Genomic DNA, 23,484 nt, shown 5'->3' on the forward strand with positions numbered 1-23,484 from the left:
TAGCCCTGTGCTTGGTCCCCTCTAGATCACACTACACAGTTTTTGAGAGCTCTTCTGGAAGGTGGCACCTATAAACACTGGTATTCCTCCCTCCCGTTCTTTGTGTCTGCATTACATATGACCCTAACTCCATTAGTATTTGTATTCTGATAGCATCCACCACCCTGTTGTGCTAGGTGCTGTACAAACACAGCACAGAAAGATGGTCCCTATCCCCAGGCGCTTGCACTCCTGAGTATCAGACAAGACGACAGAAAGATACAGACAACAGATGGGGGAATACAAGGAAACAATGATACAGTGTTGGTCAGCATGATAGGCAGCAGTCCCAGCACACCAGAAGCTTAACCACTGTATGGTTTGAAGCAAGTACATCTCGGTTCAGAGGCAAGAGCACAACCGCAGAGTTGTGCTATAGTCTGACTGAACCTTTACATCACTCTAACAGGATGCTAAAATCACAGCTTCCTTGTGGCGGTTTGCATGTTAACTACTGCGCTGAGACAATGGGTCAGGAATGGCCAGCTTATACTGAAGCTGGTTACGGTATTTGGCTGTCCATGTGGCAGTAACTGAGGCACATTACATAAGAGAGATGAGACTCTGCTGCCATGATGGGTCAGGCAGGAACGAGGTTAAAAAGTCCAACTGGCCTTGACTTACGAGATGAATACCCTCATGAGGACTTCGGGGGGAGGTATAAGGTTGAAACCAAAAACAAGTGGATATAAACTGTTTACACTTCTGCTAGGTTCCACTGAAATGGTCTGAACTCCTTTTAAAGGTGACGTTGCTTTATTCCTGGTGCAGTTCAGTCCCATAAGGTTGTTTCCTTGTCAAGAGGGAAGAGACAACTCTGAAAGTTGAAACTTGCTATGTTCGTGCCCTTTTCTTGTCTTGTTTGTGTCAGCAAGGCTACCCCTCCCTGCTCTTGTTAGAGGGCTGTACTATGCATCAGAAAAAAAATCTTCATGGGACCTCTCACAACCCACCGGCTAACTGGCCGTACTTTGAGCACAGATAAGTAATGGGCTGCCCTTTGAGGCAATGCCTGACATGGAGAGGAAGTAGCAACTGGTGTAAGAATGTCCCAGCTGCTACAGGCCAGCACTGCAGGTAGTTTGTGCAGTGGCAGTGGTGGAAGGGATAGTGAGACAGCTTCCAGTCGATGTTCCCATAGATTCTTCCTCCTGCACTATCATATTTCCAGTACCAAAGCAGTCATTCTGCCTGAAGAGGTGGACAGGAGGCCCTGATGCAGGCAGGACAGTCTGTCTCAAACAATCCGTGGTGTTAAACTCCAAAGGCATGTCTACACTGGAACGAAGAACCCAGGATACAGAGTCTCAGAGCCTGGGGTCAATTGACTCTGGCTTGTGAGGCTTACACTGTGGGGCTAAAAATAGCAGTGTAGAGGTTCCCGCTCGGACTGGAGCCTGGGCTCTGAGACCTGAAGAGGGGGGTGGTTCTTGGAGTCCTGCTCCAGCCTGAGTAGGAATATCTAAACTGCTATTTTTAGCCGCACAGCCCAAGCCTAGGTCAGTTGACATCGGTTCTGAGGCTTGGCACCACAGTGTTTCTTTCCAGTGTAGATATACCCTAAAGTTTGAATGACCTAAAGAGCAATTAAAATATGAAATATGCCTTCAATGGAAAGAGCTTTTGGCTCCAGTTCATCAGGTAGGACCAGGTCAGTTGCCTTTCGAGATAGCAACTAGTCATTTTGGTAATCTTGCTCTGCCTCTAAGGAAAAGTATATCCGAGAGAAGGTAGTTTGTGATGGTGGGCAAGCACTGCCGGTACTTTAAACCCTATCTTTGGGCTATTCATAGCCCCATCTTACTTGGCTGACCACTGTCTCCAGAAACCATCCTGGATGTCTGCTTAAAGAAGTCTTAAAGAAGAGACCATGGACAGGGTAGGCCTGTTACTCAGTGAGGGCGGAAAAACAATAACAGAAAATGTGGAAATGGCAGAGGTGCTTAATGACTTTGTTTCAGTTTTCATCAAGAAAGTTGGTGGTGATTGGACGTCTAACATAGTGAATACCAATGAAAATGAGGTAGGATCAGAAGATCCTAAAATAGGGAAAGAACAAGTTAAAAATTACTTAGACAAATTAGATATCTTCAAGTCACCAGAGCCTGATGAAATGCATCCTAGAATACTCAAGGAGCTGACCGAGGAGCTATCTGAGCCATTAGCGATTATCTTTGAAAAGTCATGGAAGACGGGAGAGATTCCAGGAGACTGGAAAGAGGCAAATATAGTGCCAATCTACAAAAGGGGGAAATAAGGACAACCCAGTGAATTACAGACAAGTCAGCTTAACTTCAGTACCCGGAAAGATAATAGAGCAAATAATTAAGCAATCAATTTGCAAACATCTAGAAGATAATGTGATAAGTAACAGTCAGCATGGATTTGTCAAGAACAAATCATGTCAAACAAACCTGATAGCTTTCTTTGACAGGGTAACCAGCCTTATGGATAGGCGGGAAGCGGTAGAAGTGGTATATCTTGACTTCAGTAAAGCTTTTGATGCTGTCTCACATGACTGTCTCATAAACAAACTAGGGAAATGCAACCTAGATGGAGCTACTATAAGGCGGATGCAAAACTGATTAGAAAACCATTCCTAGAGAAGAGTTATCAGTGGTTCACAGTCATGCTGGAAGGATGTAATGAGTGGGGTCCCGCAGGGATCAGTTTTCAGTCCAGTTCTGTTCAATATCTTTATCAATGATTTAGATAATGGCATAGAGAGAGTACACTTATAAAGTTGGCGGATGATACCAAGCCGGGAGCGGTTCCAAATGCTTTGGGGAGGATAGGATTAAAATTCAAAATGATCTGGACAAACTGAAGAAATGGTCTAAAGTAAATAGGATGAAATTCGGTAAGGACAAATGCAAAAGTACTCCACTTAAGAAGGAACAATCAGTTGCGCACACATAAAATGGGAAATGACTACCTAGGAAGGAGTATTGTGGAAAGGGATCTAGGTGTCATAGCAGACCACAAGCTAAATATGAATCAATAGTGTAATGCTGTTGCAAAAAAAGCAAACATTATTCTGGGATGTATTAGCAGGAGTGTTGTAAGCAAGACATGAGAAGTAATTCTTCCATTCTACTCTGCACTGATTAGGCCTCAACTGGAATATTGTGTCCAGTTCTGGGCACCACATTTCAGGAAGGATGTGGACAAGAGAATCCAGAGAAGAGCAACAAAAATGATTAAAGGTCTAGAAAACATGACCTATGAGGGAAGATTGAAAGAATTGGGTTTGTTTAGTCTGGAAAAGAAAAGACAGAGGGGACATAACCGTTTTCAAGTACATGAAAGGTTGTTACAAGGAGGAGGGAGAGAAATTGTTTTTCTTAACCTCTGAGTATAGGACAAGAAGCAATGGGCTTAAATTGCAGCAAGGGAGGTTTAGGTTGGACATTAGGAAAAACTTCCTAACTGTCAGGGTGGTTAAGCACTGGAATAAATTGCCTAGGGAGGTTGTGGAATCTCCATCATTGGAGTTTTTTTAAGAGCAGGTTAGACAAACACCTCTCAGGTATGGTCTATATAATACTTAGTCCTGCCATGAGTGCAGGGGACTGGACTAGATGACCTCTCAAGGTCTCTTCCAGTCCTGTGATTCGTTGTGGCACATTGCTGTGAATACTCCATTCAGAGGGCCATCTTTGCAAGGTGTCTGAGATCTATGGTATGCTACCATTGTGCATGTTTTTAGTGAAGGTTTTGACAAAATGAGAAGCCAGTACCCTGAATGCACAGATCTGTCCATAGAAGCCATCTGAAGTAGATGACAGAATTTGGGAGTCTGTCCTCAGATACAGAAGTCTGTAGCTTCTCATACCAGAGAGGTTAACTGGTTTCTGTAGAAGTCATCCCTTGTGAACTTCAATTTATTTTGACTATCAAGATAGCTTCTTACTATAGCCGCTTAGTCTGTAAGACACGAGTTCACTTATGTCTCTTTCAGTGAAGGACAAACTTTTGTAGGTTCAAAAGTATAAGATGACTCTGAGAATAGTTCACAGGTTTAGACTCTTATTTCTAAATTTCAGACATCAGAATGCCACTTCACTGTCATTCTGCCCAGAGAGCCAAAATCTCAGAGGAAATTTCATTAAGGTGCCAGGAGCCCACTGAAATCTGTCCAGTTCTTGAAATTTTACAGACCTGTTAACTTATTTTGTTTAGCGAAGCCAAGAAAAGACTGGCAGCCTCAAAGCTGTGTATATAAAGGTCTGTGCAAGAATAAATGTATGTATGGTTGGGCTCTGTCAGCCAAAGAAATGGCTGCTTCAGTGCTTTCAGGGAAGTATCAAGAAGACTTTTTTGCAAGGAGCATGTTGGGCACTCAGTACATACATGTGCCTTTTATCAAGGGAGGGCACCTTACTCTCCTCTTCTAATTCTCACCTGGCTTCCTCCCATCACGATACAAGCCTATTCTGGTCTCGTCCAGCCTAAAAAAGCAAAAGTCCTTGACCCCATCTGCCTCTCTGACTTACACCTCATCTTCCTTTCACCTTGAGACTCAAATACAGTCTACAACTATTGCCTTCCAGTTCCTCCATCTCCACCCTTGATCCTGTCCTGTGAAACTGTTCTCTCACCCAGATATCTAATGGCATCTTCCTGGCCAAATCTCTACTCCAGGGGTCGGCAGCCTTTCAGAAGTGGTGTGCCGAGTCTTCATTTATTCACTCTAATTTAAGGTTTCGCGTGCCAGTCATACATTTTAGCATTTTTAGAAGGTCTCTTTCTATAAGTCTATGATATATAACTAAACTATTGTTGTATGTAAAGGAAATAAGGTTTTAAAAATGTTTAAGAAGCTTCATTTAAAGTTAAATTAAAATGCAGAGCCCCCCAGACTAGTGGCCTGGACTCAGGCAGTGTGAGTGCCACTGAAAATCAGCTCGTGTGTCGCCTTTTGGCACGCGTGCCATAGGTTGCCTACCCCTGCTGTATTATATTTAAAAATATGGTTATGGAGAACATGCCAAAGATCTTAGCCAACTGGAAAACAGCTTTATATTTAAGACGGATAGCTTCCAGTTCACTGAAATCTTATGCTCCAATACGTCTGTTAGTCTTTAAGGTGCCACAGGACTCTTTGTTGCTTTTTATATATGTATGTCATTTCAACCATGCCTAGTCTTTATTTGGAAATATAGACGACATTCATTATGCTAACTCATACGGTAACACATCTCTACCTGTAATATTGCAGGACTAAGTGACTGCACAATTTCAAGTAATGTGTGGGACTTGAAGGGCCATTCATAATCAAGGACAAAATGAGGAGGGCATGGGATGGAAGTATCCTAGAATGCAGATCCTCTTGGCCTAGAGGAAAAGATGTCTGAGATGGAGGACAAGTCCTGTGGAGAATCTTGAAGATTTGGAATGAGATGTCAAAGTGGATTAGGAAGCTGATTAGGAATGTGGGCAAGGGGAATGAGCGTTTTGTATTCCTTCTTGCAGATGAGACACTCAAAATTTGGAGAACTTGAGCCTTAGGACATCATATAAGGGAGGGAGTAGCAATTTTCCAGTCAAGAAGCAATGAAGAAATGAATAAGTTCTGGGAGAAGAGTGATCAAGATGTCAAGTGTGGGTGGTGCTTAGATAGAAAAACGTGCCTCTTCACCTCTACAATTTTGGAGTTAGTCTGGCCATCTAGGCATATAATGAGCAGAGTGAGTTTGGTAGAGATTTCAGATACTCTTGGATGTGGGATCTCTCCTGTTAAGGAGTGAGTATATAGATTTGCAGGCTGCTATAGTAGTGCTAGGAACTGACTAGTCAGAAGAGGAGTAAAGGGCTAAAGTGTGAAGGAAATATAGATATAGGCGGGGAGGGATAGCTCAGTGGTTTGAGCATTGGCCTGCTAAACCCAGGGTTGTGAGCTCAATCCTTGAGGAAGCCACTTAGGGAACTGGGGTAAAAATCTGTCTGGGGATTGGTCCTGCTTTGAGCAGGGGGTTGGACTAGATGACCTCCTGAGGTCCCTTCCAAGCCTAATCTTCTATGATTCGATATGGGTGCCTTTTGGGATGGATGGAATACTACAGCCTAACCCGAATTAGAGGGGAGCCAAATTCTGAATCTAGGAGAGTTACAGGCCGCAGAATGGATAAATGTCATTCTAGCAGCACAGCTAGTCTGTGCTTCAGTATCCTGTTTTTGTTACCTTATACTTTCCACCTACCCTTGTGTGTTCCTTCCACCTGATAAAAGTCTAGTCTTTTTTTAGATTTTAAGATCCTTAAGGCAAGGACTGTCACTATATATGTCTAGTACCTAGCACAAGGAGACCCACAACCTGGTTCAGTCCTCTAGATGCCACTGCTATATGAATATTTGATGATGGAAGAACATCCATTCCAGGCTTGCTTCAGTTTCTCAAAGTGAAATATGGAAAGGCTTTTAATAGAGGTTTGTGTATCTGACACTAGTTACTTAAAGTGGAGGCATTAAAATATAAAGAATCAAAGAATATTTTAGATGAACAGGGATATCTGTTTGCAGAGAAGTTTCATGTGGTTAGGTAATATTTGTGTCTCTGGAACAGTCTGGGATGATTTCAGCATAATTTTAGGCTTGCATTGTATGTGTGCGAGTTTTGAGCAGGTCAAGTAAATATTACATTATACTTGTGTTATAAGAAGAAACAACAGTTAATTCCGTATGTCAACTCCAGCTGGGATCCATTCTGTCTCTCACAAATTGAGATCACTTCCTCCTTTGTCTGGAGATGGTATCAAAATATTTCTTCAGTTTTCTGCGTAGAATAGCCAAATATAACATTGTAGCGGCACAAGTTTGAACTCAAACACCTTGTTTACTACAGAGCAATATTAGGAATGTAAAACTGATAAAGTCTTGATTGAAACAGCAAAAATATTATTGGATACCTACTGTATCATTACAGGATATGTAATCTCCTTAAAGGGTCAAAATAAAACTTGTGCCCAAGATTTAACCATCAAAGTTATTTGGTAAAGCTTCTTCCTATTTTTTATACATGTCACTAGGAAATTAACTAGACGAGACAAATCAATGCTTATTGCAGAAAGTTCAGATTACTTACCTATCAAGCAGTGTTCCCTCAGGTATTCTGGCCTCCAGGGTTATGTTGTTGCACAAAGTGAAGAAGGCTGTATTTTAAACTCTGGAAAACAGCAGTGTTAAGATCTTGAAAAGCTTTTGATGGAAATTATATGAAGGTGACAGCAGCCCTGATGGGGATTTATAAGGAGCTAAACTTATTCAGTGGCAAGTTAGTAGATGCATGTATAAATATCAATTTAGCTAGAAGGGAAATAATCTTTAAGAGCATCACCTTGTATCCCCTCAACAGTCTTTGTTATGCATCTGTTAAAGTCCCTTCACCAAAGAATCTAGGCGTTTATCGCAGAAACTACAAAATCTAGTCTGTAAACGGAAGCCTAACTCTGCGTCTGTTACCAGCGGGAAGAGTATATGAAACACTTAGACTAATGAGCTTTTGGGGGCAGAGATTGTGTTCCTCTGTGTGTACAATATACATCACCTAATGCAGCACATATTATTATAACAAAAATAAGAATACTATGCTGAGTATAGGCTTATAAGAAAAAGTAGTCTCTTCTATTGCAGGGCGTGGGGAATCTGAGGTGCCATCTACACTTTACTCTCAGATGAGGTCCAGCCTCTCATCTCACAGCTGGATTACTGCAACATTCCCTCTGACCTTGACAAATGCAGTCTTGTCCTGCTTGTATCCATCCAGAATGCTGCTGCAAAGATCATTTTCTTAGCCTGTCACTTTGACCATGTCATCCCTCTTTTCACATCCCTCCACTGGCTGCTCCTCTCACATCAAACAAAAGCTACGCCTTCACTTTCAAGGCCCTTCATGTTAGGGTTGCCAACTTTCTATTTGCAGAAAACCAAACACCCTTGCCCCCACTCACTTCATTCCCTCTCCCTCTGTCGCTTGCTCTCCCCCACCTTTGCTCACTCACTCATTTTCACCAGGCTGGGGCAGGGGTTTGGGGTGCGAGAAGGGGCGAGGGCTCCGGCTGGGGCCAGAGATGAGGGGTTTGGGTGCAGGAGGGTGCTCTGGGCTGGGCCGGGGGAGAGGGCTCTTGTTGGGCTGCAGGCTCTGGTGTGGGTCTGGGGATGAGAGGTTTGGAGTGAAGGAGGGGGCTCAGGGCTGGGGCAGGGGGTTGGGGTGCGAGCTCCAGGAAGGAGTGTGGGTGCAGAAGGAGGTGGGGGATGTGGGCTCTGGATGGTGCTCACCTCAGGCAGCTCCCGGAAGCTGACGACATCTCCCTCTGGTTCCTAGGTGGAGGGAAGCATGGCCAGGCAGCTCCGCGTGCCGCCCCTGCCTGCGGGTGCCACCCCCACAGCTCCCATTGGCCGCAGTTCCTGGTCAATGGGAACTGCGGTGCTGGAACTTGGGTCAAGGGCAGCGCATGGAGCCACTGGGGCTGCCCCTATACCTAGAAGCCAGAGGGAGATGCTGCCAGCTTCCTGGGAGCTGGGCGGAGCCAGGCAGGCACCATGCCTGCCCCGTTGCAGGAGGCCAACCGGACTCTTTAACGGCCCGGTCAGCAGTGCTGACTGGAGCCACCAGGGTGCCTTTTCTACTGGGCATTCTGGTTGTAAACCGGACACCTGGCAACCCTATCATGTCATAACCCCACCCTATATCTCATTCACTATTGAGGTGTTGATTCCTGACTAAGATCAACACATGTCACTTCCATTGCCCACTTGTTTAGTTTTCAGTCAGTCACTTCTGTGTTTTCTCCCATGCTGCCCTCTGTGCTCGGGAAGAGCTCCCTGTGAACATCCACAAAAGTAGCTCATTATTCACCATCAAAACTCTACTTACCGCACTTCTTTTCCATGATACCTACAAAAACTTGACAACAGCTAGGTTGCTGGTGTGCGGAGACCAGTGCCTAACATGCTGACCAATATTCTCATTTTCTTTCCCTGCCTGTATCCATCTCTTCTCTTTTACTTATATTGGAAGCTCTTTGGGGGAGGGGCAGGCTTTTTGGCCTGGATTTGTACAGCACCTAGCATAATGGGGCCCAGTCCATGACTAGAGATCATAGGTGCTACAGTAATACAAACAATGAGGTTAATTTAACATTAGTTAGCTAACTGCTGAAAAATGTGCCCCTGGGTGCTGTTTAGCAGATGTAATCTTAAAGTGCAAAGCAAGTTAGTTTATTGTGACATTCTTGTCGCTGTCAAACCATAGAATTTTTCATTTCTGTAAACTAGAAGTCAGAACAAAAAGCATTATCAAAATAGTAACTAATTTTAGTTCAGACCACACTTCTTAGTCTTGAAATTGAAACATTTCTGTTGCTGTGTTTTCTAAAGATCCTGAGGTATCAATTGTTCTCTTGCTATATTGCTACAGAATGTTGACAAGTGTTAACTGTATGTTTCTGCAGTACCAGATGCCTCTAAATGCCTTACAAAAGCTGCTTAATATTGAGATTGAAAGTTTCTTTTGTTGAAAAGACCATTTTAGAAAGAGAGTTTAATCCTAGAGCAAATGTTAAGCTTAGATCTTTTTGTTTGTTCCAAAAACCCTACAGTTTTGTAAAGCATTTTATCTAAAAAAAAATCACGTGCTTAATGGTTCTGATGGGCAATATTTTTCAAGATAATACTGGATGCAAAACCTTGAAATACAGCTGTCAATATACAGGGGCTTTGGTAAGCTTGAAGTGAACAGCAGAGACCCTAGGGTCAAATATGACTTGTATATTTGAAAGGTCACATAGCTATATATAGCTAAGCCAAGGTTTCCATTGAAATTATTCAAATGAGGGCTCACTTCTTTTCTGTAAACTGCTTACCAAGCGTGCTGATTTTTTGTGGCTACTTTCTGCTGTTAACCACTGTCTCTCTTTACAGGATTCATGAATAAAATTTTCCATCCCAATATTGACGAAGCGTAAGTAAATCCTTAGTATATGGTATTTCTGATTAGTGGTACTATTTAATTCTAGCTGTTGTTTTGCTTTCATAAGAAAGCCAAAGCAGCTTTTTCATAGTGTGCTAATAGGGCTGGATAAAGCTGTCGTCTAATCTAACACTAACAGTCCAGGGTAAGAATTTGATCTGAGAGGATCGTGTTTCATAAAACTACCCCACAGGTAACTTTTCCCGTAGAGTTCAGGCTGTATGAAGTACTGGGCAGGAAACATACTGCAGGAGTTTTCCTCGTGTGATCTATGCATAGGCAACATTGGGTGCTTTCATAAATAAATGAGGCACATGTTGTGGCATAGAAGGGTTGCTAGTTCCTCTTTTCAAAGATACCTTCTCAAGACAGTAACTCTAGCTGGACTCACCAGCCCCTGGTGAGCATTAGTTCATAAAGTATGTAAAATACACACTAGAAAACCCTTCTTAAAGGAAACCATAAAAATCTGGTCACTTTATAGTCAGTTTGTTGAGAGAGCTGTTGATTCAGGGGTTCTCAGCCTTTTTCTTTGAGACCCTCCCCACAACACGCAATAAAAACTTCAGGGCCCAGCTGGGGGAGGGGCAGGGGGACTCTGGGCTGGGAGGGGGCTTGGGCATAGGTGTAGTTTGACTTCTGTTTGTGGGGGGCAGGGGCCAGGAGGGCTCGAGCCAGCTCTGCACAGCGGGGTCCAGGGGGGCAGCGCCACCTCCACCCCCAACTCACCTCAGCAGGCCACCCAGCCTGTTTGGGTTGGGGGGGGGCAACTAAAAATTATAACTCAAAGGTGCGGGGCTCAGCTCAAAAAGTTTGAAAAGAGCTCAGAGTGCAGGGAGGGGGGGTGGCTAGGGGCTGTGTGTGGGCAGGGGGGTAGCTCAGGGTGCAGGGAGAGAGGTAGCTAGGAGCGGTGGGGGCCGGGGGGTAGCTCAGGGTGAAGGGAGAGGGGTAGCTAGGGGCTGTGTGCAGACAGGCAGGGGGGTAGCTCAGGGTGCAGGAAGAGGGGTAGCTAGGGGCTGTGTGCAGACAGGGAGGGGGTAGCTCGGTGCACGGAGAGGGATAGCTAGGGGCTGTGTGGGCAGGGGAGTAGCTCAGGGTGCAGGGAGAGGGATAGCTAGGGGCTGTGTGCAGACAGGCAGGGGGGTAGCTCAGGGTGCACGGAGAGGGATAGCTAGGGGCTGTGTGCAGGCAGGGGGGTAGCTCAGGGTGCAGGAAGAGGGGTAGCTAGGGGCTGTGTGCAGACAGGCAGGGGGGTAGCTCAGGGTGCACGGAGAGGGATAGCTAGGGGCTGTGTGCAGGCAGGGGGGTAGCTCAGGGTGAAGGGAGAGGGGCTGTGCAGGGGGGTAGCTCAGGGTGCACGGAGAGGGATAGCTAGGAGCTGTGTGCAGGCAGAGGGATAACTCTGGGAGAGGGATAGCTAGGGGCTGTGTGGGCAGGGGAGTAGCTCAGGGTGCAGGGAGAGGGGTAGCTAGGGGCTGTGTGCAGACAGGCAGGGGGGTAGCTCAGGGTGCACGGAGAGGGATAGCTAGGGGCTGTGTGCAGGCAGGGGGGTAGCTCAGGGTGCAGGGAAGGGGGTAGCTCGGGGCTGTGTGCTGGGAGGGCTCCCCTACCGGCCCTGTCCCCTGAGGGCTCTGCTAGCCATGGAGCCGGGTCCACCCCACCCCGGTGGCTCTTACCAGTTGCGTGAACAAAGCAGTTCTGAGAGCTGAGGAGCAGCTTTGACCCCCAGCAGCATTAGGAGACGAGGAACGCCGTGGCGGCCTGCTCCATGGCACCAGCCAGAGCAGCAGCTGTACTGCACTGCCTGGCTGTGGCTTCCCGCCTCCGACCTGGCTGGGGGTTGGGGAGAGGAGGAGGTGGAGAGGGGGCTGGAGCTGCCTCAAGACTGCCCTTCTCCCCGCAACTCTGCCCATGGGCTCAGGGCTTCTGCCCCGTGGGGAGCACCGGGGCTCGGGGCTCCAGAATTCAGCCCTGCGGCTCCCAGCTTCAGTCCCGTGGGAAGTGCCTGGGCTCAGGCTCTAGGTTTTAGCCGTGGGGCTCCGCAGCCCCCCCCCAAAGGGTTCGCAGACCCCCTGTTGAGAACTGCTGTGTTAAATGAAGCCCCTCCTTCCTTTCCAGTCTCTTAGTCTCACAAGTGAGATCCCCCCATGTAAATACTGGCTCCAAGTTACTGTGCCCTTTCTCTTCATCCCTTGCTTGGAAAAATCTCGTTTCTGTACCTAGTATGGAAGCTCTCCTAGTCACTATGGCTGCCCTATATTTTGCTCTAACCAACGTGTACATAATTGGTCCCCGCTTGGTGTGGTGAGGAGTGTGGGGGGGGGGTTAAAACTGTTAAATCCTACAAGTATTTGCTAACTTGTACATGTTTTAATTCCATTCTCTCCATCTGTTTCAGGTCAGGAACTGTATGTCTAGATGTAATTAATCAAACTTGGACAGCTCTCTATGGTGAGTTTGGCAATCCACTGAGTGGTGACACATTTCATCATTTATTTGGTTTTAATACCCTAATATAGCTTGTTGGAGGTAAGTGCTCTAAGGTCTATTTTGGAAAGTGTGAGCCAAATTGTAGGGTTTTTTTCACTGAACCAAGTTCAGTTTAGTAACAAAAGCTTAATATGAAAGTATTGCTTACGCAGCTTCTTTCATCCCAAAGATGCTGAAGGATTCTGTAAACATTGTACTGGAATCACTCAACCCACCACTAAAGTGCAGCCGTCTCTGAGGTGGAATGTGGCAACTGCTTAACAGTAACGCAGCAACATTTCAGGATAGGAAGTGAGAATGCTACAGTATCCAGATGAAAATAGGGGGGAAATTTTTAAGTAACCATACTGCAGTAATCCAAATTGAAATTTAGATAGGAAGGGTGAAAGCATTCTTTGACTCTGGTTGGGTCCTTGATCGATTTTTCTTTAGAAGGTAGCATCAGAAACACTTACTCCCCTTCACCATCAAATTGAGGCATTGTTTCAAAACAACTTAGGAGAAGTGATACCATCCACTAATTTGTCTACACCACTTCCTGCAGAACTTGTTTTCCTGGGAGGTCTCCGATCCAATTACTGGCCAGACATGATTCTGTTTTGCTTTAGAGGTCTAACGAGATCAATTTATAGTGACAAGGACTCAGGAAAAGAATAATTCTTATGTAAGTCTGAAACTGTTAAACAGAACAGATATTTAATAGCTCATTCTCTTGCATGGCGGGCTGCATCGAACTTCTCAGGGTGTAGTAAATGGACACTATTCACTCTTCGATGTATAGTGTTAAGCAGTATGCACACAATATAAACGCTTTACCTTTGACTTTTCACCTTGAAAAGTTGTCTCATCTATTTCTAGTTTCCCTGGTTTCTTGACTCAATGTTCTGAACCTATTGCCAAAGTAACAAATTGCTACTTTAAAGCAGTTTGGTCTTTAGTTTTCTTACAAATATGCAATGGAAACAGTGGATCCAAGTACTGGACCTGCTACATACCTGTAGTAAAAATGCCAAAGTACTTATGTTGGGACTGCACAATGAAAAACTCACGCTGTTATGTTGCAACTGCAGCTAGGGGTCAGGTTTTCTATTATATGTATTTTTTTGCTGAGGAATGCAGGAAAGACGAGTGGTAGTTTATAAGGTGAGGAGAGTTTTCTTTTACTTCTACACTGATCGTACCAGGAATGTTCATTCTCAACAGTGGACTTTACCCTGAGAAAACCGAACAGTGGGATAAGTAGCCAGAGTACTAAATGAGCAATGTGCAGTTTTGTTCAACAGTCTTAAAGCAGCTGCAGATGACGTGTCTGACTGAGAAATTAGAGTTGCTTCCCTGTGTTTGCTATTCTGATGTTGTACACTAGCAATCTGGGTACTGGTTTGTAAGCTGTGCAAAAATCGCTTCCTGTTTTGAGAGATGCTACTGTGGACTGTTGCAGCAGGGTTTCTACAGTATTTACGAACAAAATGTCATATGAACACTTTCTGTAATTGATTTCCTAAGAATGCTTCTGTATTCTTGGCATTTTTGTGGACTGTAAAGGGAGGGAAAACAACTGCAGTACTTACTGCTCTTCTATGATGTGTAAAGGTGATCTCAGAGCTTTCAAAAATCTATAACTAGTATACGTTATAGACAAAATCAGGATGGACTGTTGGTATGTTCCATCACAGGGGTGCTACGTAAGTGGTGTTCTACACCAACCAACAACTTGTCAAATAATGCACTTGTTTAATGCCTTTCATCTTATTCCAAACGTCGTTATTTATTCTGGAGGGTGCTTTGGAACACTGAAGAGGTAACTCCTTTTTGTTCATTGATTGTGTTGCTGGTGTCGTAGTCTGCATTAGACCTACCTTTTTTTGCCCCTCCAGTATAAGTCATCAGTCACCTTGACTTTTAGAGAGACAGCCGTATACTCCATGAACACAAGAAATTTCTCTCTGCAGCAGAAACAGAAGGATCTAATTTTGGAGGGTGAAAGCAATCTTGGGAAAAAATCTTCCTATATAAAATAATACAACTATTTTGTTATGCATTTGACCTTTAAAACAACCAATCCTGTATCCATAGAGACGGTACGGACTAGCTGACCCAATAGAAATTAGATGGAAACTTATGATTGCTACCAATAAATCCACTAGATTTAAGACCATAGTTTAGTAGATTCCTTTTATTTAACTAGTAAAGCACCAAACCCTTCTTAGCACAACAGTGCCTTCATTTTAGACATACTGTGCACGTCCAAGCAATACTAAAAATGAAGCATTGGTTTAGTTGGTCCTTGGAAAAAAGAGACCTGGAGAAGGCAGGCATTTAAAGGGAACAGGGGCTATTTTGAGCTGTCTTTCATTTGGGCTTTGTTGCTCTGTCGCTAACTAAACTCCTCTTTCCATTTAATCGTAAACTGGGAAGCATTAAGTATTTCTAGTTTTCCCAATGGAAGGAGTTGAAACTGGCAGCTGGGTTATAAAATAAGTCCACATAAACTGAAGCCATGTCTACACTTACCAGGAATCCACACTGCTGCAATCAATGCAGCGGGGGTTGATTTAGTGGATCTAGTGAAGACCCGCTAAATCGACCGCAGAGCACCCTCTGGTTGACTCTGGTACTCTACTGGAATGAGAAGAGTAAGGTAAGTCGATGGGAGAGCATCTCCCGTCAATGCAGCGCGGTGTAGACACCGCAGTAAATCCACGTAAGCAGTGTCGACTCCAGCTACGTTATTCACATAGCCGGAGTAGTGTAACTTAAGTCGACTTGCCTCAGTAGTGTAGACAAGGCCTAAAAACAAACCTGTTGCTAATAATGGCTTAAGTGCTAGAGTAGACAGAAGGAACTAGTTACAATACCATCAGAAAACAGTCTCGTCTTCGCTTGTGCCGCGCTGTTTTTCTGATCCCTTTTGAGAGTAGGACTACACTTTGAGAACCTGTTGCACTTCAGCCCACAAGTAGCTGACGGTGACAGCTGGCATCTCAATGCACCAGCCTTGGCAAACTTGGCCCAGAGACACTTGTGTACTTCTTAAGAGTGTTTCTTGTAGCCTTCCTTTCTCTATGTGCCTGCCCTTGAAAAGGGCAGTGGCTTTTCTGTTCAATAGGAAAATTTTATGTTTTAAAAAAACTGGCATTTTAGAGACTCTCTTGTATAGCTTAGCTGCAAATAACTAAGGGCTTGTCTATGCACAAAGTTGCATTGGTTTAACTCAGGGGTAGGCAACCTATGGCACGTGTGCCGAAGGGGGCACGCGAGCTGATTTTTCAGTACCACTCACACTGCCGGGGTCCTGGCCACTGGTCCAGGGGGCTCTGCATTTTAATTTAATTTTAAATGAAGCTTCTTAAACATTTTAAAAACCGTATTTACTTTACATACAACAATAGTTTAGTTACATTTTAATGTTTTTAGAAAGTCTCTTTCTATAAGTCTATAATATGTATTACTGGCACACAAACCCTTAAATTAGTGAATAAATGAAGACTCCGCACACCACTTCTGAAAGGTTGCTGACCCCTTGTTTAACTAAAGGTGTGGTGTTGCACTTACTTAAAACTGTGCAACTCCTGTGTGTAGGCAAACCCTAATTTCCGTCCCTGCTATGCCACGTTCACACTGAAGTGACTCAGCTAGTCAATACCCTGGAGTTTCTACATATGCAGGATGTGTTAATGCAGGAAGGAAGATTTGACAATAATTGAGTAGTCTCTTCCTCAGGGCCATGTCCAGGCCAGAGGTTCCCACCGTGCGTTCTGTAGGAGCACTTGCAGGTGGTCTGCAGAGAGCTAGCAGTTCACATGGTGCTAGTTCTCCTAGGTTATGTCTACACTGCAGCTAGACACACGCAGCTGGCCTGTGCCAGATAACTCAGCCTGAACCCCACGAGCCTAACGGGCTGGTTTAATTGGGGTGTAGCTGTTCAGGCTCCAGCTGCCCAAGCTCTGGGACCCTGCCACCTCACTGGGTCCTAGAGCCTGGGCTCCAGCCTGAGCTTGAATGTCTCCACAACAACTAAACAGCCCCTTAGCCTGAGCCCCACGAGCCCAAGTCAGCTGGCACAGGCCAGCTGTGAGTCCTTAATTGCAGTGTAGACCTACAATGTAAACCAATAGGGGTAAGATCCAGGTGCAGGATAAGTTTAATCTTGACCTATTTAATAAAGGCCTGAGAGGTACAGATCAGATCCTAGTGCTGTCTCCATCAGGATCTGATGTGCTGAGAAACTGTGGGTGGGGTCTCTTCCTGCCCTCTCCCCCCCCCCAAAAAAAAACCAACCCTCTTTTTTGATTAGCAGCAGTAAGAGACATTTTTGTTGTTATTTGTGCTGTAGCTACTCCATCAGGTTTTCTTTGCCACCAGAAAGGAGGTGAAGGACGAAGCGAGCCTACGTACTACCCAGATGAAAAGAAGATGCTAATAAAATAAAAAGATTGAGTATTTGAAAGGGTGAACCTGCTTTTTATTTAAAAAAAATATATATCTACATGCACCTGCTAGTCTTTAACCGCTGAAGTTAAACATTGTAAAATCACCCTCCTAACCACACACTGAGGGCTTACTCTTCCATCTGTGTGGGCGAATACAGCCCTTCTGGCACCTGCCTGAAACATCCAAGAAGGGATAGCACAGTCCATTGCTTCACACCGGCATCTTTGAAATATGGTGCATATGTCTCTTTTGGAGGTGGGGTGTGGAGGATGATTTTGTGTGTTCACAATTACTCACCAGCACCAGAAACATGTTTCCTGTCATGGATTATTAGTGGTAAATGCCAACTCGCAGTAAGGCATTAATGTGGATCTCTTCGCATGCTGTTAATTGTTTTGAAATGGGAGAATGAACTTGTTGGGTTGCTCTTTTTATTATCACAAGTGTCAAAGCTCTGTAGAAATTGTATTATGCTGAGATGTGTCACTTTTAAGTCTAGGAACCAACTTATTTAAAGACAGTAATGTGAGAGGAAGCATGGGGAATTTGGTGTGGGGCAATTGGGAGGGAAAAGTGTCCAAAGTTTAAAGCATAAAAGAATGGTCTGGGTCTAATTCCTGCTATACTTGCTGCATGACCTTGGGTATATCATTTAACCTCTGCCTCCATTTCCTTAAGGAACAGTGTTTCACAAATCTCCATAGGGATGCTGAAGAAGTTATTTGTGTTTGTAAAGTGCGTTGAGATCTTCAGATCAAAGATGCTGTAGAAGTGTAAAATACTTTGGGCATAAAGTATTGGAAGCTCCATTATCACCCAAATTCTCAACTATATGAGCAGTCTAGGATAGGAAAATGTGTATGAATTTAAGCTTCCATGAGCTTTACACCATCTTAATATCTGACTATGGCAATACGCAGTCTCACTGACATTTAACTAGGTTGTCTGTGGGTCTGAGATGTGGATGTGCAATGTGATTTTGTGTTAATTTGTCTTGCAGATCTTACCAATATATTTGAGTCGTTCCTGCCCCAGTTGCTGGCCTATCCTAACCCCATAGATCCTCTAAATGGTGACGCTGCAGCCATGTATCTCCACCGACCGGAAGAATACAAACAGAAAATTAAAGGTAAGGGAGTCAATGGAATGTTGAAAAATTAATGGTATTGCTTTGATCTATTGCTGTTTGGGAGAAACATGTCCTCTTCACTTTACATCTTAAATACCTTTTCTCTGATGACCACTGTTGCTCTAAAATAAATCTATTTAATTTTAGAGCAGGATAGTCTTCTGGGAAGAGTGGATGAACCATTTTAAATTTAAAGCTGGTCTGTAGAATACAGTGTTGGGAATGGTTCTGCTTAGCTTGGATGTGGGGAATGTCTTGGCAAACTATTAGAAGTTAGAGACAGAAAGGAACTAAGTTAAGGGCTGTTTCCCAAGGTCCCCAACTTTAAAAGCAAACTTCAGAAGTTTGGAGGAGTTAGGAATATTTTTGTAGCTAAAGTAGAACAGAAATTTTTCTGGCTGTTTTTTCCCTGGGGTATTTTATTTAAAAGTAATCAAAAAATAAGGATATTCAAAGCTGTGCACCAGTCATGCCATTAGCTCACCCCATTTTGTGTGTGTTGGAGCATGCATGTGCCTGTCTGGCTGCCTTTAAAATAATGTAGGAATTGTCATGCTGGATCAGTGCCAGATACCTCAGAGGAGGTATAGGAACCCTTCAATAGAAAGATGTTGGATAATCTAATCCCATATAGGTCTCATCTGGGCCCTGGTCTACACACAGCCCTGGGTCTAAAACTAGTTCAGCAGCCAGCTAGCGTGAATACTGAAACTTCAAATCCCAACTAATTATCATCCATGCCGGCGGGCATGCGGCTGCCGGCTCCAAGGGTGCGACCTCCTCCTCCTCCTCTCCCGGTGGAGCGAGTAGTGGAGTACGGGAGTTCGAACTACGGTCGGCGTCGATTCGCGTCTCAGCGAGGCGATAGTTCGGCGAACTCCGGAGAAGCTCGGGAGTCGAGTGGCGGGTAATAAGGCGGTAAAAGTCTCTAATAGTAAGAGATTGGCATAAACCATGAAGCACACAGACAGGGAAGACCTATTACTCAACAAGGAGGAAACGAGAGAAAATGCAGCAAAGGCTGAAATAAATGACTTTTTTGTTTCAGTTTTCACCAAAAAAGTTAGCAATGATTGGACTGCTAACATAGTGAACATCAGTGTAAATGAGGTAGGATCTGAGGTTCAAATAGGAAAAGAACAAGTTAAGAATTACTTAGACAAGACAGATGTCCTCAAATTGGCAGGGCCCGATGAAATACATCCTAGAATACTTAAGGAACTGTCTGAAGAGGTGGCAGAGGACTGGAAAAGGGCAAATAGAGCACTTGTCTATAAAAAGTGGAATAAGGGCAACCCAGGCAATTATAAACCAGTCAACTTAACTTCAATACCTGGAAAGATAATGGAGTAAATAATCAATCAATTTGTAAGCACCTAGAAAAAAATAAGGTGACAAACGTCAAGAACAAATCCTGCCAAACCAGTCAAACCTAATCTCCTTCTTTGAGATGATAAGTCTTGTGGACAGGGTGAAAATAATAGATGTGATATAGCTCAACTTTAGCAAGGCTTTTGATACTGTCCCACATGACCTTCTCAGGAGGAAACTAGAGAAATACAGCCTAGATGAACCAAGATGGTTCTACAACTGGTTGGAAAACCATACTCAAAGAGGAGTTATCAGTGGCTCACATCAAGCTGGAAGGGCGTACCATGGGGCACCCCGCAGCGGCCGGAGCCCAGAGCATTTTAAATCACCGCTGCAGCCCTGCCACCGCTACCCCGATAAAATGGCGTTTCACCTATAACGCAGTAGGGATTTTTGGCTCCCCACGACTGCGTTATATCGGGGTAGAGGTGTATCTTCATAAATGATTTGGATAATGACAGCTTTTGAGGACAGGATTAGAATTCAAAATGATCTTGACAAACTGGAGATACGGTCTGAAATAAATAGGATGAATTCAGTAAGGACAAATGCAAAGTACTCCACTTAAGAAGTAATCAGTTTCACAAATACAAAATGGGAAATGGCTGCCTAGGAAGGATCTCGGGGTTATAGTGGATAACAAACTAAATATGAGTCAAGAAGATAATACTGTCACAAAAAGGGAAACATCATTCTGGGGTGTTTTAGCAGGAGAGCTGTAAGCAAAACACGAGAAGTAATTCCTCTACTCTATTCAGCTCTGATAAGGCCTCAATGGGACTATTTTGTCCTGTTCTGGGCACCTCACTTTGAGAAAGATGTGCACAAATTGGAGAAAGTCCAGAGAAGAGTATTTTGCTGATACAGACTAACACGGCTCCCACTCTGAAAAATGATTAAAGGTCTACAAGGAAAGATTGGGGGGAAAAAGGGGTTTGTTTCGTCTGGAGAGGAGAAGACTGAAGGGGAACATAACAGTCTTCAAGTATGTAAAAGGTTATTAAAAAAAAGAGGGTGATAAATTGTTTAAGTTTAACCACTGAGGACAGGACAAGAAGAAATAGACTTAAATTGCAGCAAGGGAGATTTAGGTTAGACGTTAGGAAAAACTTCCTCACTGTAAGGGTAGTTGAGCACTGGGACAAATTACTTAAGAAGGTTGTGGAATCTCCATCAATGGAGGTTTTTAAGAACAGGTTAGACAAATACCTTTCAGGGGTGATGTAGATAATACTTAGTCCTGCCTCAGTGCAGCGGACTGGACTAGATGACTTATCGAGGTCCCTTCCAGTCCTACATTCTGTGATTTACTGTGCCTTCCAAACATTGTAATCAATTCATCTTACAGACCGTATGCGTAAGAGTCATGCGTCCACTTTGAATACTCTGGCTTCTTACCGGTTTTGCATGACTACCATAAGATAGAACTGAACGCTGCCATTCTGTGAAATCCCTCTTTGTAACGGTAGTATTTTAAAAAAGTCTTGGACATGCTGGAGTTGATGCAATGGATTCTAGCAACTTCTTTGCTCTGGAAAATTAAGCATTGTGAATACATAATTTATCTCCTCTTCCCTTTACCTTCTCATTTTTTTTTAGTTATGAAAGTATAAAATATCTGCTTGTTGTGTGTGTTGGGGATTGCTCCTAGGACTGACACCTGGTACAAAGTTCTCAGCCTGCCATAATCCTTATGAAGTGCAAAACCCTTAAATAAAGATTCATAATGGAACCTATAGGAACCAACTACACTGCTACCTCGATATAACATGAATTTGGATATAATGCGGTAAAGCAGTGCTCCGGGGGGGCAGGGCTGCACACTCCGGTGGATCAAAGCAAGTTCAATATAATACGGTTTCACCTATAATGCGGTAAGATTTTTTGGCTCCCAGGACAGTGTTCTATCGAGGTAGAGGTGCATTGTGTATACAGCTGGAAAGATTTTTGTTTAACACTAGTACAGCTTTTCACTCTTCAGCTATAAAACTTGTTAATGGGCACAGAGGTAAGAGAACCTTTTTAGTCTTTCCATCCTAGAAGAGAAGAAATTGGGGGGATATTTTTTTCCCAAAGGCACAAAGAGCCAGTTAAGCAATCAACTTCTATTGAAGGTCAGTGGGATTTGAGTGCTTAACTCCCATTTGTGCCTTTAAAAAGAAAAAAAAAAATCAGGGCTTGCACTTGATATAGGTGCGTAATTTTAGTAAATGGTTAAATACTAATAGAGCTGTGAATGGGGTATAGATATCGCAGTTTTGCATTCCTTTGGGGCTAAAATATGTGAAGCAATGTTGGTTCTTTCTTGGTGTGAAATCTTCATTTCAAACCTTTGTGCTAGACACTTGAAAATATACTTCCCGTGGTATCTACAAGGCCAGCAGAATGTACACTGCAGTGTCATCTTGCCTTAATGGATTGAAAAATGACTAGATCCTCCAGTGTAACATGAGTTTAACCCAAAAAGAGGGTTAATTGTTTAGACATGAAAGTTCCCTGGAAGTTGGGAATTTCCAGAGGTTAAAATGAATGGCCATCCTGCTAATGGCTAGGCAGCCTCTACCCAGTTTTCTAGTAGTGCCTAGGGAACAAGTGTCAAGGGTTGAAATGTGTTGATGGGTGGTAAGTATCTATTTGAGCTAAAGGTGCCTCTGTGCTTTATAAGCTGTGGGCCTTGGGTCTTTTGGGCGGTTTCTGAGAGTCAGTGAAGTGCCGGGTGGTCACATGGCTCCCGTCCTTGTTTTTACCTGCTAAATGTCAGGATGACAGCTAGCTGCTGTATCTAATTGCTTTCCTAGTAGTATTCTCCCACATAAGCAGGAGTGGTAGTGAACTTGGGGATATTGTGTGGTTGCGAATGGGAAGAGGTGTTCACAAGACCATCTGAGGTGGTGTGTGTGATCTGAAATTTCTGGAGAAGAGGAAGGGTGGGACCCTGTTGCTGGGGTGTGCTGAAATGTTTATCTGGGCCAATACCACAATTTTTTTACTAGAATTTCAATTGATAAGCAAGACACACACCAAAACTGGCACCCAAGAAGTGAAATGCTGCCTTTGAGCAGATCATTCTTGTTAGTATACAAGATCCAGTTGCACGGGACCAGGGCACTTTCCTTTATCACATTATTGTATTCATGGTATGGTTTCCAAAAGGGTAGGGAGCCTGACCATCTGAATGTCTTCACGCTGCATGCAGCATCACTGCAAATGTTCTACACTTCCTGGTGTTTACAGAATGATCGTTATTGAGCCATTCGGGCAAATTCTCACGACACAAACTTCAGCAACCTCTCACAGGTGAACAATGCAAATTAAACCATTAGAGAGAAGCTGCTTGTCATTAGAAATCAGCATGTGCCTCCATATGAGTTTGAAAGCCCCTTTTAGCCATTTGGCTCAAGTACTTTAAATGCAGAGGGTCCCTGCAGTTCAGCAGCACTTCAGAGTCTATTCTTGTAGCAGATATTAAAGCATCTAGTGGCCTAATTCCGTAGCCTCAATTCCAGAAACCTTGGCTTCTTGCAACTTAGCCAGCTGGTGCCTGTATAGACAATTAACTGTTTGAAGATTCTGATGTACTGTGGGTAGCTGTACGTCATGCTAGAAATAAGCACCGCAGAAATTTGGAGGCAGTGGGAAGAAAGATGTTGCCAAAGATTTAACATCCAGCTCAACATCCTCTTCTACTGAACTGAAAGATGCAAGTAGATTATTGATGTTACTTAAACAAAACTAGCTTTTCAAATGCAAGTTTCTATGGTCATGTGTGTCTGGCATCTCTTATTACAAGTGACATCCCACAGTTTCATAAGCACATCTGTCTCTTGGCATGACATGAAACAAAGGATTGCCAATTAGCAATGTTTTAGGCCGGTGGAAGGGAAAATACATTGTGCAAGACTGATCCTCCCTCCTTTCTGCCCCATGAAACTGAATTAAGGAAAAGAGCAACACTTTCAAGTCCTTTAGGCTGGGATTTCTTGATATTGAATTCCAGTTCATAACATCTCCCATTGTGGGAGCTAGACATCATTAAGCATAAAGGAATGGC

At 43.9% G+C, this 23,484-nt stretch overlaps 1 protein-coding gene across 2 annotated transcripts in view; it reads left to right on the forward strand.

Moving 5' to 3' along the window:
* UBE2H (ubiquitin conjugating enzyme E2 H) overlaps nucleotides 1-23,484 on the forward strand; it is a 76,061-nt gene that overhangs the window by 44,959 nt on the left and 7,618 nt on the right. For both annotated transcript variants that reach the window (XR_005592631.1, XM_039519883.1), the window contains exons 4-6: nucleotides 9,961-10,000; nucleotides 12,408-12,460; nucleotides 17,934-18,062. Coding sequence is in view for 1 of the 2 variants with exons in the window: in XM_039519883.1 (XP_039375817.1) it covers nucleotides 9,961-10,000; nucleotides 12,408-12,460; nucleotides 17,934-18,062 (222 nt within the window). In the remaining variant the exon portion in view is untranslated. The remainder of the gene's footprint in view (nucleotides 1-9,960; nucleotides 10,001-12,407; nucleotides 12,461-17,933; nucleotides 18,063-23,484) is intronic.

The sequence above is a fragment of the Mauremys reevesii genome, linkage group 1, assembly GCF_016161935.1.
Source record: "Mauremys reevesii isolate NIE-2019 linkage group 1, ASM1616193v1, whole genome shotgun sequence".
In the NCBI taxonomy this organism is placed as follows: domain Eukaryota; kingdom Metazoa; phylum Chordata; order Testudines; family Geoemydidae; genus Mauremys; species Mauremys reevesii.